Source organism: Macaca thibetana, chromosome 1, assembly GCF_024542745.1.
Source record: "Macaca thibetana thibetana isolate TM-01 chromosome 1, ASM2454274v1, whole genome shotgun sequence".
Classification (NCBI taxonomy): domain Eukaryota; kingdom Metazoa; phylum Chordata; class Mammalia; order Primates; family Cercopithecidae; genus Macaca; species Macaca thibetana.
Genome location: NC_065578.1, coordinates 85,021,263 through 85,040,674, shown reverse-complemented (window position 1 = coordinate 85,040,674; position 19,412 = coordinate 85,021,263). Strand labels below are relative to the sequence as shown.

The window sequence follows — 19,412 nt, the reverse complement described above, 5'->3', positions numbered from 1 at the left end:
AGCTACTCAGGAGGCTGGGGCAGGAGAATCGCTTGAACTCAGGAGGTGGAGGTTGTAGTGAGCCGAGATCATGCCACTGCACTCCAGTCCGGTGACAGAGTGAGACTCCATCTCAAAAATAAATAAATTAATTAATTAAAAATAAGTAAGTTATTTTAAGTTAATACCTAGTTTAAAATGAATTGAGACAAGATGAGAAACACAGAAGTCATACAAATGGTGAATAAATGAGAAGATAGTATTCTTAGCTTGCAAATTAACAAAGAACATGACATAGATCAGAAGAAATATACACTTCCATTTTTCAGGTGTGTATGTAATTTCAAACTAACTTTCTGGAGGACAGTCTTTAACAAAAATTTTATACTATAAGGGTATCTCTCACAACACTGCTAACAATGACAAAAATTAGCAAAAAGTCTAATAATAGCAAATTTAAAATATTATCATAGTATGTTAAATACTAGACAAGTATTTTAATTATCTAAAAGAATGTAGATTGACATGGAAGAGCATTCATATTATATATATGAAGGTATAAATTCAGGTTACAAAAAAGATGAATAGTATTATCTCATTTTTTACGTATATATAAAATTTTCAAAAGGATGAACAGGAAAATATTAACACGTTTTAAAAGCAGTAGGTCCACCCAACAATAGCAAACTACATTTGTTTCAAGTGTATATGGAACATTCACCAACATAGAAGATATTATGGGGCATAAAACAAATTTTACTAAATGTAAAAGAACTGAGGTCATAGAAGGTATATTCTCTTGCCAATGGAATTAAACTAGAAATCAATAACAGAAAGATAATAGGAAAATCTCCAAACACTTGAAAATTAAATCACACACTTCTAAATAATTCATGGATCAAAGAGGAAGTCTCCAAGAAAATTAGAAATTATTTTGAACTGCATGGAAACGTATACAACATATCAAAATTTACAAGAAAGAGAAAGGAAACCATCCCAGAAACAGGGTTTTCAAAAGTTAAGAAAAACAAATATTAGAAGAATTTAACCTGAATTTAGAATGTCCTTTTTAAATTGTTTTGTATATGATTGTCAGATAAGCTGTTTTGACTTAATTGAATGAATAAGTAGTTATCTCAGTCTCACCTTAAGGTTAGAACTAGGAACAGCAAAGCAGACAACTTGATAAATCACTAGGGGTTTTTTGTTTGCTTTGCTTTATTTAGGAAAATAAAACTAGAACTTATACAATTTAACAAAACAGGTCTTACTACATAGAAAAAGCAAAAATATAAATTGTCGTGTTTCTACATATAATGACCTCAGCTACATTTAATACATAACTATCAATAACACTGAACTAACATCTTTTATTTTTTTCTTTTAGGGACCCAGAGGTGAAAAGGGCTTTAGAGGTGAAACTGTAAGTTTAACTAAATTTGTGATTTTAGTAACCCTGACATTAGACTTTAAGCTCCATGAAAGCAAGGACTATTTTACAGTTATTCATTATTATATCTCTGATACTTGTAGAATAAAAATAAAATTGCAGTTGTTAGGAAGTAGATTTAAATTATGTGGTAAAAGAGACTTAGACTCACACAAAAATAATGGGAGACTTTAACACCCCGCTGTCAATATTAGACAGATCAATGAGACAGAAAATTAACAAGGATATCCAGGACTTAAACTCAGCTCTGGACCAAGAGGACCTAATAGACATCTGCAGAACTCTCCACCCCAAATCAACAGAATATGTATTCTTCTTAGCACCACATCACACTTACTCTAAAATTGACCACATAATTGGAAGTAAAGCACTCCTCATCAAATGTAAAAGAACAGAAATCACACCCAACAAACTGTCTCTCAGACCACCCTGCAATCAAATTAGAACTCAGACTTAAGAATCTCACTCAAAACTGCACAACTACATGGAAACTGAACAACCTGCTCCTGACTGACTACTGGGTAAATAACAGAATGAAGGCAGAAATAAAGATCTTTGAAACCAATGAGAACAAAGACATAATGTACCAGAATCTCTGGGACACATTTAAAGCAGTGTGTAGAGGGAAATATAGCACTAAATGCCCACAAGAGAAAGCAGGAAAGATCTAAAATCGACACCCTAACATCACAATTAAAACAATTAGAGAAGCAAGAGCAAACAAATTCAAAAACTAACAGAAGGCAAGAAATAACTAAGATCAGAGCAGAACTGAAGGAAATAGAGACACAAAAAAACCTTTCAAGAAATCAATGAATCCAGGAGCTGGTATTTTGAAAAGATCAACAAAATTGATAGACCACTAGCAAGACTAATAAAGAAGAAAAGAGTGAAGAATCAAATAGATGCAATAAAAAAATGATAAATGGGATATCATCACTGATCCCACAGAAATATAAACTACTATCAGAGAATACTATAAACACCTCTATACAGATAAACTAGAAAATCTAAAAGAAATGGATAAATTCCTGGACACACATACACCTCCCAAGACTAAACCAGGAAGAAGTTGAATCTCTGAATAGACCAATAACAAGCTCTGAAATTGAGGCAATAATTAATAGCCTACCAACCCCAAAAAGTCCAGGACCAGACAGATTCACAGACAAATTTTACCAGAGGTACAAAGAGGAGCTGGTACCATTTCTTCTGAAACTATTCTGAGCAAGAGAAAATGAAGGAATCCTCCCTAAGTCATTTTATGAGGACAGCATCATCCTGATACCAAAGCCTAGTAGAGACACACCAAAGAAAGAGAATTTTAGGCCAATATCCCTGATGAACATCGATGTGCAAAACCTCAATAAAATACTGGCAAACCAAATCCAGCAGCACATCCAAAAGCTTATCCACCATGATCAAGTCGGCTTCATCCCTGGGATGAAAGGCTCATTCAACATATGCAAATCAATAAACATAATCCGTCACATAAACAGAAACAATGACAAAAACCACATGATTATCTCAATAGATGCAGAAAATGCCTTTAACAAAATTCAACAGTCTTTCACACCAAAAACTCAATAAACTAGGTATCAATGGAATGTATCTCAACATAATAAGAACTATTTATGACAAACCCACAGCCAATATCATACTGAATGGGCAAAAACTGGAAGCATTCCCTGTGAAAACCGGCACAAGACAAGGACCACTCCTAGTCAACATGGTATTGGAAGTTCTGGCCAGGGAAATCAGGCAAGAGAAAGAAATAAAGGGTATTCACATAGGAAGAGAGGAAGTCAAATTGTCTCTGTTAGCAGATGACAAGATTATATATTTAGAACACCCCATCGTCTCAGCCCAAAATCTCCTTAAACTGATAAGCAACTTCAGCAAAATCTCAGGATACAAAATCAACGTGCAAAAATCACAAGCATTCCTATACACCAATAACAGACAAACACAGAACCAAATCATGAGTGAACTCCCATTCACAATTGCTACTAAGAGAATAAAATACCTAGGAATCCAACTTACAAGGGATGTGAAGGACCTCTTCAAGGAGAACTACAAACCACTACTCAAGGAAATAAGAGAGGACACAAACAAATGGAAAAACATTCCATGTTCATGAATAGGAAGAATCAATTTCGTCAAAATGGCCGTACTGCCCAAAGTAATTTATAGATTCATTGCTATCCCCATCAAGCTACCACTGACTTTCTTCACAGAATTGGAAAAAACTACTTTAAACTTCATATGAAACCAAAAAAAGAGCCCACATAGCCAAGACAATCCTGGGCAAGAAGAATAAAGCTGGAGGCATCACACTACCTGACTTCAAACTTTACTACAAGGGTATAGTAACCAAAACAGCATGGTACTAGTACCAAAACACATATATAGACCAATGGAACAGAACAGAGACCTCAGAAATAACACCACACATCTACAACCATCTGATCTCTGACAAACCTGACACACACAAGCAATGGGGAAAAGATTCCCTATTTAATAAATGGTGTTGGGAAAACTGGCTTGCCATTTGCAGAAAACTGAAACTGGACCCCTTCCTTACACCTTATACAAAAATCCACTCAAGATGGATCAAAGACTTAAATGTAAGACCTAGGACCATAAAAACCCTAGAAGAAAACCTGGGCAATACCATTCAGGACATAGGCATGGTCAGAGACTTCATGTCTAAAACACCAAAAGCAATGACAACAAAAGACAAAATTGACAAATGGGATCTAATTAAACTAAAGAGCTTCTGCACAGCAAAAGAAACTATCATCAGAGTCAACAGGCAACCTACAGAATGGGAGAAAATTTTTGCAATCTATCCATCTGACAAAGGGCTAATATCCAGAATCTACAAAGAACTTAAACAAATTTATAAGAAAAAAGCAAACAACGCCATCAAAAAATGGGCAAAGGATATGAACAGACACTTCTCAAAAGAAGACATTTATGCAGCCAACAGACATATGAAAAAATGCTCATCATCACTGGTCATTAGAGAAATGCAAATCAAAACCACAGTGCGATACCGTCTCATGCCAGTTAGAATGGCGATCATTAAAAAGTCAGGAAACAACAGATGCTGGAGATGTTGTGGAAAAATAGGAATGCTTTTACACTGTTGGTGAGAGTGTAAATTAGTTCAACCATTGTGGAAGACAGTGTGGCAATTCCTCAAGAATCTAGAACTAGAAATACCATTTGACCCAGCAATCCCATTACTGGGCATATACCCAAAGAATTATAAATAATTCTATGATAAAGACACATGCACACATATGTTTATTGCAGCACTATTCACAATAGCAAAGACTTGGAACCAACCCAAATGTCCATCAGTGATAGACTGGATTAAGAAAACATGGCTCATATACACCATGGAATACTATGCAGCCATAAGAAAGGATGAGTTCATGTCCTTTGCAGGGACATGGATGAAGCTAGAAACCATCATTCTCAGCAGACTATCACAAGATCAGAAAACCGAACACCACATGTTCTCACTCATAAGTGGGAGTTGAACAATGAGAACACATGGACACAGGGAGGGGAACATCACACACCGGGGCCTGTGGGGGGTCGGGGGCTAGGGGAGGGATAACATTAGGAGAAATACCTAATGTAGGTGATGGGTTGATGGGTGCAGCAAACCACCATGGCACGTATATACCTGTGTAACAAAACGGCAAGTTCTGCACATGTAACCCAGAACTTAAAGTATAATAAATAAAAATAAAAATAAACCTATGTGGTAGATTGCAGTGAAATCTGATAAACTCTAAACGTGTTTAAGAACCTGCCAATCACTTCTTCCCCGATCACTGTGTGAAATGGATTATTTGCCTTGCCAGGCGTCAGGAGATAGGGAATGAGTTTTCTTCACTAGTGAGAGAACAAAGGGACTGCCAAGTCGCTTTAGATATATACCCGCTATGTCCACAGCACCAAAGAGGTCTGCAATGCAGAGGCAAATCATTAGTTGCATATCAGCCAGTTAGAGACAATGATGAGAGGATGGGCAAAAGGTACACAGCACTTTTGTGACCAAAGTAGCTTATACTGACACTACTTCCCTCATTTCTAGGATGCCAATTCTTCCAAACTAAGGAAGATGTGTTGTAAAGGGGCCACTTCTCCAGCAGAGATCATGCTGAGCTTATTTTTTAATAAGTTTTTTATTGTATAGATTTAACACGATGTTATAGGATACATATAGATAGTAAAAAGGTTATTTATAAGCAAGTAATTTGACTATAAGTAATTTTTTGAAGCAAATTAACATATTCATCTCACATGATTACCCATTTTTTTGTTTTTGTTGTTGCAAGAGAAGCTAAAATCTACTCATTGAGTATGTGATCCATGCCGAACTTATTAAAGCAGCAACCATAAACAGAGGACAGACATGAAATAAAATGAGGGAGATTGAAACTAAGTACGTAAGGCCCATAAGAATAAATTTAAATATAGCAGTAAAGTCTTGATTACAAGGTAATGAGATTACATAGTGACAGCTGAGATTTTTTCTTCTCATCGTAGGGTACACTTGAGACTCAGAATAATTAAGTTGCAGTTATATTAATTAGCTAAAAAAGAGAAATTATGTAATCTCAGATAGCCTAAGAATCACAAAAGGATATTTAAATCGATGTGTTCAATTTGTGGAAATGTGATCCTCACCTTTTCTCAGCAGATTTATTGTAACAGGAAGCAAAAGCATATGCACACAGTGAAGCTATATTTCCAAGGAAGAGTGAAGGAGGGAAAGGAAAACAGAGAGACCTGGAATTAGCCCATGTTCCATATCAGTGTGGCTCTGCATGCCTCCCCAGTATCCTCTCCGAGTACTGTGGCTGGGACATAGTCTCCATCAGGATTAGGAAGCCTGAAGTACCTATGGCAATGTCACAAGCATTTCACATGAAAAAAAAAAAAATTGAGTGGCTCTGATGGATTACAAATGCAATAGATTAGGACTGCCATCTTAGGTTGTAATGGTGGAAATACAGCATGCAGAATAAAGCAGGTAGTGGTACCAGTCATGCTATCCCCAAAGAAAACATGGACAACATTAAAGCACATTCAGAGAAGGGGAAGGATCTGGGGGAACCCATATCCTGGTAGGACCCATTGAAATATCTGGGATGGTTAACCTCTACCAGATTCTGCAGCCTGATTACATCCCTCTCCTTGTTCTTTCATCTCTTGTCTCACTTTCTGGCTTTTGCACCTCTTATTTCTCTACCATACCCTTTATGTATGGTAGAGAGTTCCTGCTGATCTTGACATTTTGATTTAATGAACATTTCTTGGAGCAGGCACGCTAATGCTTTAACCCCACGCTACTCCCACCCCTGGACATGATATCTAGCACTCAGGACCTAGTACAATGCCTGGCATGTGTTCTTCAGTTTTGTACTTAAATGTCCTCTTACCAGAGAGGTTCCTGACTAGCCTGTGTGAATAGCAGTGCCCCCACCTTCCTGAGTGCCTTATATTCCTTCTACCCGTGTCTCTACCACCTGACATCTTACATATTTATTTGGTTTTGTTTGTTTGTTTGTTTATTGTATTTTTCCTCGCTAGAATGTAGCCTTAAAGGCACAGACATTTTATCTGTTGATTTTTGTTTGTTTTAATGCTGTGTCCCTCACATCTAGCAGTGCCTCTCTTATAGTTGGCATTCAGTAAATATTTAATGAATTATTGGTAAATGAATTAGATAAAATTGAGGTGTTGGCACATGATAGTTGTCTTCAAATATTTGAAAGGTTATCTTATAAAAGAGAGGATAGATACAATATGAGTAACTCTAGAGGATACAATTTAAATGACTTATTTATTGAATTGTACTTATAGTTTCTGTGCTCAGCTCCCTGAGAGAAAGTGAGCTCCATGAAGGCATGAGATATATTAGATACCACCTAGTACCTACCTACCATCGTTGTTACCACCTAGTCCCCAGTCTGTTATAGCACCGGACACATAATTAACACAATAAATACTTAGTGACAAAGTTAATAGAATACTGAGGCTAATTTCAGCTCAATGTAATAATGAGCTATCTAATATAATAATGAAATAGTACACAAAAAGATCATTTTGCAAGGTAGAGGTAGTAACTACCTTTCACCAAAGCCTACTGACCATCTCCCCGAGTTATTGGACTGGTATTCCTGTGCTGAGTAGGGAATTAGAAGAGATATCTATAAAGTTCTTTCCAGATCTGAATATGTGTAATTCTACATAAAAGAAAAATAAATAAGCCCCCCCACAAAAGAACTAACAAAGCTATAGAACATAAAGAGTTCTTTAGAGATTAATTCCCATCATCTGTAAATCCTACTCAGAATCCATCTCTCATTCTTCACTGGCACCCTTGTCCAAGTGATCATGATATCCCACCTGGACTCCTGGTTTCTTATTTCTTCCACTTTCCCCCCACTACAATCTATTCTCTACATAGCAAACAGAGTGATATTATTACAGAATAAATCAAATTATATCATTCTCCTCTTTAAAAACCTCCCTATGACTTTTTCTTGCACTTAGAATAAAATCTAAGCTTCCTTGCCTGGATTTACAAGGCCCTACATGAACTGGCCCCTGTTTGCCTCTCCAGTGTCCTGATGTACCATTTTCCACCTGCCACCTACACTGACCTCCTTTCTATTCTTAGGAATATGCCTTTCTTTTACCTAGGAAATTATTTCATATACTCTTCAAATGACTAATTTTATCTCAATATTCAGGTCTTTGCTCGAATGCCATTTTAAAGAAGTCTTCTCAGATCATTCTGTCTCATCATTTCTGGTCATTCTCTTTCACAGCATCTTGTTTTCTTCATAATAGCACTCATTGCAATTGTTTCCTGTCCCCTCCACTAGAATGTAAACTTCATGAGAGTAGGGAACTTTGTGTAGTACACAGGTTATCAGTGTCTAGCACAGAACTTGCCATGTAATAGGTAATAGTTGATAAATGAATAATATGCCCTAAAATTAAAAAGGGAAACGCTATTTCCAATTCTAGCCTGGTAAAGTAGAATTTCCTGAATTAATATGCTTTATAGGGTTTTTAGTCTGTGGGTTATCATGGTTCTCTTCACAAATAATATGCAAACTTCCAGTACCCGAGGGAGATGGGAAATAGGCACAGTGGCATTTAGAGTAGCCAACTAAATTTGCTGCAAAAAATAATAATAATAATAATTTAAAAATAAAAAAAAGATTCACTGGCACATTAGAATTATGAGTTTTTTCTGTTTTATTGTTGAGTAACTGATACTAAATACCTTTTTAATCACCTCGTTTCCTTTGATTCCATTATAATTTAAGGAGCTTTATAAAGGTAATCTTTCAATTCCTGGAGATCATTCTGCAATTATCATAATACATAAGATGTGCTGTTAAACTTTTCTCCTTTGTTTTATGGAAAAGCTTGGTAACATTTCTTACACTTTCACTGGGAATTTTTCAGTGCATTCTACCAGTTTGTTTTCTTTAAGGAGACAGTTTAAATAATTGACTGGCTAAAGACACCTAATTGGTTACTGTCTTTCAGAAAGTAATACACTCACAGAGGTCATTCTCAGATAGTACTAGTAAATGGTGCATTTTTGGAATGGATTTTATTAGCTAAGACCTATTGTATTGAGACAAATAAGAGACTTAAGTCTTTGCACAAATATCAGAATCACAACAGTCTATCAAATTGGTTTATCAATCTTATTATTATTATTATTATTATTATTATTATTGAGACTGAGTCTCACTCTGTCACCCAGGCTGGAGTGCAGTGGCACAATCTTGGCTCACTGCAAGCTCCACCTCCCAGGTTCAAGCGATTCTCTTGCCTCAGCCTCCCAAGTAGCTGGGACTACAGGTGCCTGCCACCACACCCAGTTAATTTTTTGTATTTTTAGTAGAGACGGGGTTTCACCGTGTTAGCTAGGATGGTCTTGATCTCCTGACCTCGTGATCTACCCCAGTCAGCCTCCCAAAGTGCTGGGATTACAGGCATGAGCCACCACGCCTGGCCTCAATCTCATTTTAAAATTTTCCATGCAGAAAAATTTATTAAACTATGAATTTATTAAACTGTGCTCTCCTTACCAAGTTTTTGTTTGTTTGTTTGTTTGTTTGTTTGTTTGTTTTTTTTTGAGACGGAGTCTCACTCTGTCGCCCAGGCTGGAGTGCAGTGGCCGGATCTCAGCTCGATGCAAGCTCCGCCTCCCGGGTTCACGCCATTCTCCTGCCTCAGCCTCCCGAGTAGCTGGGACTACAGGCGCCCGCCGCCTCGCCCGGCTAATTTTTTGTATTTTTTAGTAGAGACGGGGTTTCACCATGTTAGCCAGGATGGTCTCGATCTCCTGACCTCGTGATCCGCCCGTCTCGGCCTCCCAAAGTGCTGGGATTACAGGCTTGAGCCACCGCGCCCGGCCCTTACCAAGTTTTATACCTAAAAATAACCAAAAAATGACCAAAGCATGATTCAGTGACTTTAAAAAAATACAAAGATGTTTATAGCTCATTATACAACACATGAAAAGTAACCCCTTTATTATAATTTGGGTTTCTTGATTAGGAAGCTTCACATCTTCTGTAATTTAACATTGTAAACTCTAGTATTGATCCCAAGTAGGTCCTTTCCACCATTGAGAGAGCTGATTCTGTATGGCCATTTATGAAAGAGTTATTTTTCTTTCTGTTCTATACTTGCTGCCTGTCTGCCTGCCTATGGACTGTTTTTAAAATGAGTCCCTAGATTCGTATATATTTTCTTTTTTTCTTCTTTTTTTTTTTGAGACAGAGTCTTGTTCTGTTGCCCAGGCTGGAGTGCAGTGGCATGATCTCAGCTCACTGCAACCTCCACCTTCTGGTTCAAGTGATTCCCGTGTCTCAGCCTCCTGAGTAGCTGGGATTACAGGCGTTCAGCACCACACTCGGCTAATTTTTTTTCTATTTTTTGTAGAAACAGGATTTCACCGTGTTGCCCAGGCCAGTCTTGAACTCCTGGCCTCAGATGATCTGCCCACCTCAGCCTCCCAAAGTGCTGGGATTACAGGCATGAACCACCGCACCCAGCCCTGTTCATATATATATACTAAACAGAGCCAGAGTTTTATGGCATCCTAAGGAAACCTAGCAGATAACATGTAGAATTATCTACTCTTTCTCTACTTCAAAACTGTTGTGTTACTGGCAAATTAATCCTGAAAGTTTACAAAATTTCCTGCTTTCTATGAGACCTCAAACACTTAAAACACAATTGAGTAAATTTTAGAGTAAGTAATGCAAAGAGGACAGCTGGAAATAATGAGATACAGTTAGTAAAAATTTAACGTAAGTAAAATTCTAAGTAAAATTTTAACTTATAGCAGAAATGGTATCCTAGTGTCAGATATCGGCAAATGATTTTTTTTTCTTTCTTGACAGACTTGCTCTGTCACCCAGGCTGACATGCAGTGGTGCAGCCATAGCTCACTGGAGCCTCGAACTCCTGGGCTCAAGCAGTCCTCCCACCTCAGCCTCTCAAATAGCTGATAGGACTACAGGTGCATGTCATTGCACTTGGCTAATTTATTTATTTAATGATTATTACTATTATTATTTTTGTAGATACAGTGTCTCCCAGTGTTGCCCAAGCTGACCTCGAACCCTGGCCTCAAGTGATCCTTCAGGTCTTTGCCTCCCAAAGCCCTGGAATTACAGGCATGAGTCACTATACCTGGCCTGAAAATAATTTTGACAGAATGTCACAACTTGAATCACATAACTTAAAGCTATAGAAATAAAAAAAAAAAAAACGAGAATAATCTCAGCATGAATTTTTAGATTAGCTGCTTCATATTTATAGCATACTATTTAATGAAATCATAAAATATTGAAACATCCCATTGACATTTTCTCTAATATTATCTCTAAGTTAATGTGTCTTCACAGTTCTTGATTAGCATTGTCTTATTTGCCTCCAATTTGAAAGTGAGGAGGATGGTTTCTGCATTAGAAGGAAAAACTAGGATATGGGAAATAGGTCCTAAATATTAACACCGTAAGCTTTTAAAGCATATATATGTATGTATTTATTTTTGAAATTCATAAATAGTATAAATCATTCCTTAAAAAATTATCAAACTTATTAAATTCAAGAACACTTACTATTACATTTGTACAGACTTTAAATTTTAAATTCCCAATCTGTATGCATATGTACACCTTCTTTATCCAGATATAAAACATGAGGTAGGTCAGGTGCAGAAGCACATGCCTATGGTCCCAGCTACTCGGGGATGCTAAGGCAGGAGAATTGCTTGAGCCCAGGCATTCAAAGCCAGCTTGGGTAGCATAGCAAGACTCCCATCTTTAAAGAAAATTTAAAAATTTTAAAAAACACATGTCAGGAAGAAATTTGACAAAAGTCTTGAAAATCATAATTTTAAAGTGAACCTTGGAGATTATCTTCACTAGACCTATTATATTACAATTTAGATATCTGAGATCCAAATGTGCAGCAGTTCACTTAAGACCATATAGCAAATTAAGTTACAAAGACAAAAACCAGAGCCCAGGTCTCCCAGTTCCTATTCCTATGTGATTGTGTTTTTCTATAAATTACAGTGCCTCTTAGAAAAAGAGGGTTAGAAGCAACTTGGTAAGGAATATGGGTGTGTGTGTGTGTGTGTGTGTGTGTGTGTGTGTGTGTGTATCCTCCACCTAGAGTAGCCCAGCTATCACCCACATGACAGCTTGAAGAGTTTATGTTCTTGTTTGCAGTCACGCCATATGACTTGTGATGCTCACTCATTCTGTTCTAATTACATTGCTATCTAGTTAATCTTATTTAATATTACTAAACTCTCCTTTCAAACCAATGAATCTCAACCAGCAGCCATTTGTCCCCCTACTGCCCTAGGAGACATTTGGCAATGTCTGGAGAAATTTTTGGTTGAATAATTGGGGAAAAAGAATGAGATGTTAGTGGCATCTAGTGGGTAGAAGCTAGGGATGCTGCTAAACATCCTACAATGGAAGCTCCTCAGTTTATAAATGAGAAACGGAAGCTCTCTGCAACTGAGCCAGCCTAAAATAAGGATCATGAAGCTAAATCAAGATTGCATTTACATAAGGGAGATGACATAAGGAAATGAAATAAAAGAAATTTACATAAAAGAAAAGACTAACATACTCAAGTTTAAGGGAACGCACTTACACGTATTTTTAAAGTATACTGATAGAATACGTTACTTTTGGAGGATTGTATGTAAATTCTGGAATAAAGTGGAAAGAGAATCTATTTTCATAGGCAGTGTTTTCACTATAGCCAAATAACCACCATAAGCATTCAGAGTAATTTGGTTCCCCTTTAGAAATTGACATAGATGGCCAGGCACAATGGCTCACGCCTGTAATCCCAGCACTTTGGGAGGCCAAGGCAGGTGGATCACTTGAGGCCAGGAGTTGCCTGCCCAACATGGTGAAACCCTGTGTCTACTAAAAATACAAAAAAAAAAAAAAAAAAAAAAAAAGCCAGAAGTGGTGGAGCACGCCTGTAGTCCCAGCTACTCGGAAGGCTGAGGCAGGAGAATCACTTGAACCTGGGAGGTGGAGATTGCAGTGAGCCGAGATCACACCACGGCACTCCAGCCTGGGCGACAGAGCAAGACTCCATCTCAAAAAAAAAAAAAAAAAAAGTGAAAGAAAATTAACAGAGACAATCATAATATTGTTATAAACTACTTTACTTATTTAATTTTATTTTTTGGAGACAGTCTCACTCTGTCACCCAGGCTGGAGTGCAATGGCGTGATCTCGGTTCACTGCAACCTCTGCCTCCCAGGTTCAAGCAATTCTCGTGCCTCAGCCTACCAAGTAGCTGGTACTACAGGAGTGCACCACCATACCTGGCTAATTTTTTTGTACTTTAGTAGAGAGGGAGTTTCACTATGTTGCCCAGGCTGGTCTCAAATTCGAGCTCAGGCAGTCCTCTGGCCTTGACCTCCCAAAGTGCTAGAATTACAGGTGTGAGCCACCATGCCCGGCCTATAAACTGCTTTACATGAAAGAGAGAGACAGGGAATCACTTCACCTTAATGGTGTATTAGCTAGAGTAATAAAAAAGAACTAATAAAATGTTATCTTGTTGGAATCATATTTTTTTAACTTGGCTACTTTCCCTATTCTATGTGATTACATTGGGGTTGCCCTGCCCCATCTTGGGGTGGGTTTGAAGTATTTTGTTTGATCATATTTGTGGTGGTCTGACTTGTTCTGGATAACAAGCTGGAATGAACTTTATGAAGTCAACAGTAGAAATTGTTTCTTATTTTTCTATGATAAATTCCTCTTTTGAAGTCAAGGATAAGATACATATTTTGTACTGAACCATCAGTGATATTTTCCAAATTTCAAAAACTTGCTAAGTGGAATGGACTATCACAACTGTTTATTATTTTTACATTGTTGATCCAAAATGGAGAAGCGTACATAACCAATTTCATTTTGAGCTTCTGTATGGTTAAAAGGCTATCTCCAATGTGACATTTCTGTCACCTACCATGCAGCTTCTGAAGTACATGCATTGACTGATAATTAAATGAATGGATGATGTTAAAATTAACTAGTATTAATAGTATTAAAATTAACTAGTACTAATTTTAACATCATTCGTTCATTTAATTATGTACAAGTTTTGTACATTCTCTGCTTAAAATTGTAATCATAAATCAGATAAACTAAGACATGTCTAGCAGGCACAGTGTTGGAGTACTCTACTCTTTTCAAGCTGCTATGTATTGTTTGTTCTAGCTATCACAGTATATTTAGGATTAACAGCTTTGGCAATACAAGATACTTAAAACTAAGTCAAGCATGGTGTCGACATTATCCAAAACTCAGCTGAAGATAAGTGTTGCTTTGCCATCTTTTAACCATAATTGGAGTCGATTCAATATAGTCTTAACATTTAGCTGAACATCTAGGTTACTTTTGAACAGACATACAGGGCCTTTGAGCATTTTTAACAGTAATTACTATTGCTTCATTTTGAAAAATGTCAACATAGCTTTTGACATTTTGCTATATACCTTTTAACTTTTCTAATTTCCACATTAATACTAATTAATTTTAACATCCTTCATTCATTTAATTGTCAATAAAAATGGAGAAGTATTATTTTGGAGTTGGCAAGCAGTTTATAGGTAGATGAAGGAAATTAAGGTGTCTAAGAACACTGAAGTTTCTATATTTGATGATTAGGTAGGTGGCAGTTAGAAATAACAGGAAAAACATCTTTAGACAATACTAACATTTTAAAATGTTACATTTATAGTAGTTTAGTAAAATGAGTAAATTCAGTTTCTAATAATATCAATATCAATAAACAGGAAAATAAATATCCAGCTTGTTTATGAATATGGATGATAGCTAAGTACCGGAGCATGTAACTTTAGAATACTAAAACAATTTTAAATTGTATGACTTGCCTGGCACGAAAGGTGATGACAGAGGTTGAATATTAGTTCTCTTGCTTATACCCAACCAAAAGTATAACATATAACTCTTGTGTTTGTCTCCATTTCTTCCAGGGTCCTCAAGGACCGAGAGGTCAACCAGGGCCTCCAGTGAGTTGGTTTTCATTTATATCTGTTTACTATTGATGCTTATATGCTTGCCTGGTTTGATATGTCTACTAAATAAATGTATATTTTTTTAATTTGCTGTGTTCTAGGGTCCACCTGGAGCACCAGGCCCAAGAGTAAGTTTGCTTGGTTTGATTTTATTTTGTTTTATCTTAGTATGTCATGTTAACTTTTTAAATCTTCTTCTGTTAACTCCCTATTAGAAGGTGTCCCTTTTGCATACCTCTGTTCTTTTTTGCTAACCTGATACAGGGCTGGCCCAGCTACACAAACATGAAATCCAAGCCTCAGACTTCTTATTTATAAAATGGAGAGGGTATCTCCTGCTTTCTTGGGTGGTTTCAAGTATTGAGTAAGAAGTAAAGCACGCAACACATTGTATAATACATAATAAGCACTTGAAAAACTAATTACCTCCATTTCTTCCTAATTCTACATCTTCACTCTCCTTTTTTAAATGTTCTCTTTTTGCCAGCCAGAGTTATCCACTTCTTTGATTTACATGAATCTTTCTCAGTTTCTGGTAACTCTCGAAGCCATCAGACTTCTCTTATGTTTGCTTATTATCTAACTACTATGACCCAAAACTTGCTACCCTTATCTCTGAGGCAATGTTTATGTTGCTCCTGCTATTCTCGTGCCCTCTGATATTCTAAGCTTGATTTTCCTTATGCTTTGTATCCATTCTCATATTCCGCAGTCTTTTTGTCTTCCTGCTCCCTATGAGAGGTCTGTCTCCATCTGCAACGTCACCCACACCCCGCTCCTCCAGCCTCCTCGTCAAATACAGTAGTCCTTGGGTCATATTTTCTGCCTAGTGTGGATCTACTGTTGGCTACACCATCCTAAACAATGGTCAGTCCTGCGCCTTTTAAGCCTTCTTATTTCACATGCTGCTCTGATGTCATTTAGATCTCTGCTAGTTCTCGGTGGTGGTTTCCTGTGATCTACTCTCAGCAGATCAGAAACTCTTCATTTCCCTCAGCTTTTCCTTGGGGCATAGTGCCACAAGGAAGACTATCCCCTTGAAAACAAGAGACCCATTTATCTGTGATTTTAAAAAATCACTTCCCCTTTCTGGTCTTCTGACTAATGCAGAGGGAACCTCTCCCTGTGTGAACATCAATAAGAATGTCTTTCGGCCGGGCATGGTGGCTTGCACCTATAATCCCAGCACTGTGGGAGGCTGAAGTGGGTGTATCATCTGAGGTCAGGAGTTTGAGACCAACCTGGCCAACATGGCAAAACCCCAGGCATGGTGGCACATGCCTATAATCCCAGCTACTCAGGAGGTTGAGGCAGGAGAATCGCCTGAGCCCAGGAGGCGGAGGTTGCAGTGAGCCAAGATTGTGCCCCCTCACTCCAGCCTGGCAGAGCAAGACTCCATCTCAAAAAAAAAAAAAAATCCTTCTTCAAGTCTTCAAATAACTTTCCACTTGTTTATTCTTCCCTTCCTCCTGGATCCCCACAATGCATGGATTACAAGTACCCTCATTAATTGCCTTCCCAAATTATAATAACTTTGATATATCATAGCTCCCTTCTCAAGAAAGAACAAGTTCAAGTTCTAAAGAATCATATGTCATTGGCAAGTTAAAGAAATGTTTAGTGAAAATTTTCACATTTAAGTGCCAAAGTGTGGGACACATATCCCTGTCTCACTTGGAAAATGTATGTGTTCCTACACAGCCAAAATAGACTAAGACATGAGAGGTTTTTGCTCAGAGCAAAATGTGGATTAAAATATGTATATACTTTGATAAATTAGGAAGATTAAGAAGATATATGTGTTGAATACATTATAACTACTCAATAAATGCTGTTTCTTTGTTTCCTTCTTTTCTCCCTTTTCCTCCTTTCTGTATTCCTTCTTGGCCGATATGAAAACAGATTTCCATATATAGTGCTGTTTTCCTGGAACTTGCAGAGTCCACTGTAGGAAAATAACATTGAGAATAAGATTTCTAGAGCAGACGTCTAAATGACAATGAGAAGACACCTATGCATTCTTTCTAAAGTCGGCCTCCATGAAACTTTTCTTAATTCCATCCCCTCATCACACTACAAGATAGAACTGATCACTTCCTGTTCTTCATTCATACTCATTTACTTTCATGTTTGTCTTTTCTATTATATTGTGAACCCTCTGAAGGTAGAGACTACTTTTTAAATTCCCCTTCCGTTTAAGCTCTTAATAAATGTTGAGTGCATGCCTGTGTGAATACAAAAAAGGCAACATCTCAGGAAATTTTAGTGGGAATCTTCTAAACTAGATTTCACTTGGAGAGAAACAATATCTATAAAGGAATAGATTCATAGAACTAGAGGTCCTCTCAGTAATTATTTAGCAGTTATTTCAGACTTTGAGTTGGGATTCATTGGTCAGTGGATCATAAGACCAATTTAGTGAGTCTCATTCAAGATTATTTTTAGAGCAAATGAAATAGAATAGAAAAAAATATAGGGAGGGACTGCTTAGTAGATATGGATTTTCTTTTGGGGGGTAATAAAAATGCTCTGAAATTCAATCATGGTAATGGTTGAACAACATTGTGAATCTACTAAAGACAACAGAATTGTATACTTTTAAATGACTAAAATAGTGAATTTTATGTTATATAAATTTTACCTCAATTTTAAAAAACAAAAAAAAAGTCAGTACATCATCATCGGCAAGAATAAATATGGTTTTACAGAACTTTTTGAGGTTAAATATATGTATGTTTGTCTGAATTTTGTCGTGATGTAAAAATGTATTTCTTACTGTGGGTCAAGATAAGTATGAAAACTTATAATCCAGTCCAGCCACATCTTTATAAGACCTACGAAACTCAAGTAACTTGGTCAGTTATTTAAAGTGGAATAGCTAAAAGGAAATGTTTCAGGAAAAGTAATATGTATTGATGGTGAATTTGAATGTGAGGGTAGGGTAATGACCAGACCTCAGTGTACATGGTAAGATATTTAGAAATGAACACAGAAGTATACAACATGATGTCAAAGTTAACTAGAAGTGATTAGTGGAGTAAAGGGAAGAACACGGTGTCTATGTGTGTCTGTGTTTGGTGTATAGGATGGAAATAACAATCATTAAGAATCATTAAATGAGAGAAAGAATTCCCAACTGATTTATTCCAATTAATGGGTCAATTGTAGAACCTGGATTGATGAATTAAGAAGTGGTAGCTTCTATTATATTCTGGTTCCCTAGAATCAGCAAAAACTCCCATCATAAAAAGGGGTGTGACCTGAAATGAGTTCCTATTTGGTCAGCATTTTCACCATCCAGTGATCTTGAAACTTCAGACATATGAAAAAATAACACTTCTCTTCAAAATACTGAGATGCCTAGACTAGGTATGCTCTTCACTTGAATGATTTGGAGAGAATTGTGAAGATTACATTCTCCCAACGTATAATGAATCCTGCTGTCTAATTCCCCTCATTATTTCACACTCACTAGTCACAACATATAATCAATTTTTATTCTCTGTTTTCTATTTTACATGCATGTTTTTGTAAACATTGAGTGATTTCCATGTGAGAATATGTTCTAACTAGATTGCCTGGAAGAAGTTATTTTTCCTTTTTTGATCCCCTCACTGCACCTAATGAGAGATTTATACTTCGATGTGGGCACTTAGATGTAACTGAATGACTTCCCAGGCAAATCCTCTTAATACAATTTCTCTGACCGTGCCTTTCTTAAAGTCTGCCTGTGGGGAAAAAAAATCAATAAATTCAACAAATTAATTGACTGCTATGTGCCAGTCTTGAGCTAGGCTTTGTGAATACCTTGGGGATTCTAGGAATAGAGATCGTCAAGAAAAATTTTAGTGGCCAAGTGTTATGAAATTTCTTTTCTTTCTAATACCTGTTCGGGAAGAAAAAGTGCCTTTTTATTGAGTTTTCGCTTGCGCTGGTGGTGTTTAAAATTGCTGGTACCTTAGCATGACTAAAGCATCAAACTCTACACTACTAATCTACTAATAATCATTGTATTCTTTATTGCCACACACAGAAAATCATAGTCATGTCAATTAAGACTATCCTGTGATTTACTCAGCTTGCCCTCTGTTGATGAGCATTTTTTTTCAATTTTTTATTACGCATAGTACAAATGTCCTGTCCATATACATATCATTTTGTAGAATACCTAGGGGACAAATTGCCAGAAGTAGGATAGTTTGGTCTAAGGGATAATGAGCATATTTACTTGTTATTTTTAATGTTGGCAAGATATACATAACAAAATTTTACCATTTTAACTATTTTTAAGTTAAAAATAGAGTATAGAGTTCAGTGGTATTAAGT

General features: G+C 36.8%; 1 protein-coding gene across 4 annotated transcripts in view; it reads left to right on the top strand.

Moving 5' to 3' along the window:
• COL24A1 (collagen type XXIV alpha 1 chain) overlaps positions 1 to 19,412 on the top strand; it is a 392,042-nt gene that overhangs the window by 352,263 nt on the left and 20,367 nt on the right. For 3 of the 4 annotated variants that reach the window (XR_007721823.1, XM_050772480.1, XM_050772632.1), the window contains exons 54-56: positions 1,367 to 1,402; positions 15,045 to 15,080; positions 15,188 to 15,214. Coding sequence is in view for 3 of the 4 variants with exons in the window: in XM_050772480.1 (XP_050628437.1) it covers positions 1,367 to 1,402; positions 15,045 to 15,080; positions 15,188 to 15,214 (99 nt within the window). In the remaining variant the exon portion in view is untranslated. The remainder of the gene's footprint in view (positions 1 to 1,366; positions 1,403 to 15,044; positions 15,081 to 15,187; positions 15,215 to 19,412) is intronic. The other variant, XM_050772561.1, reaches the window with a different exon arrangement.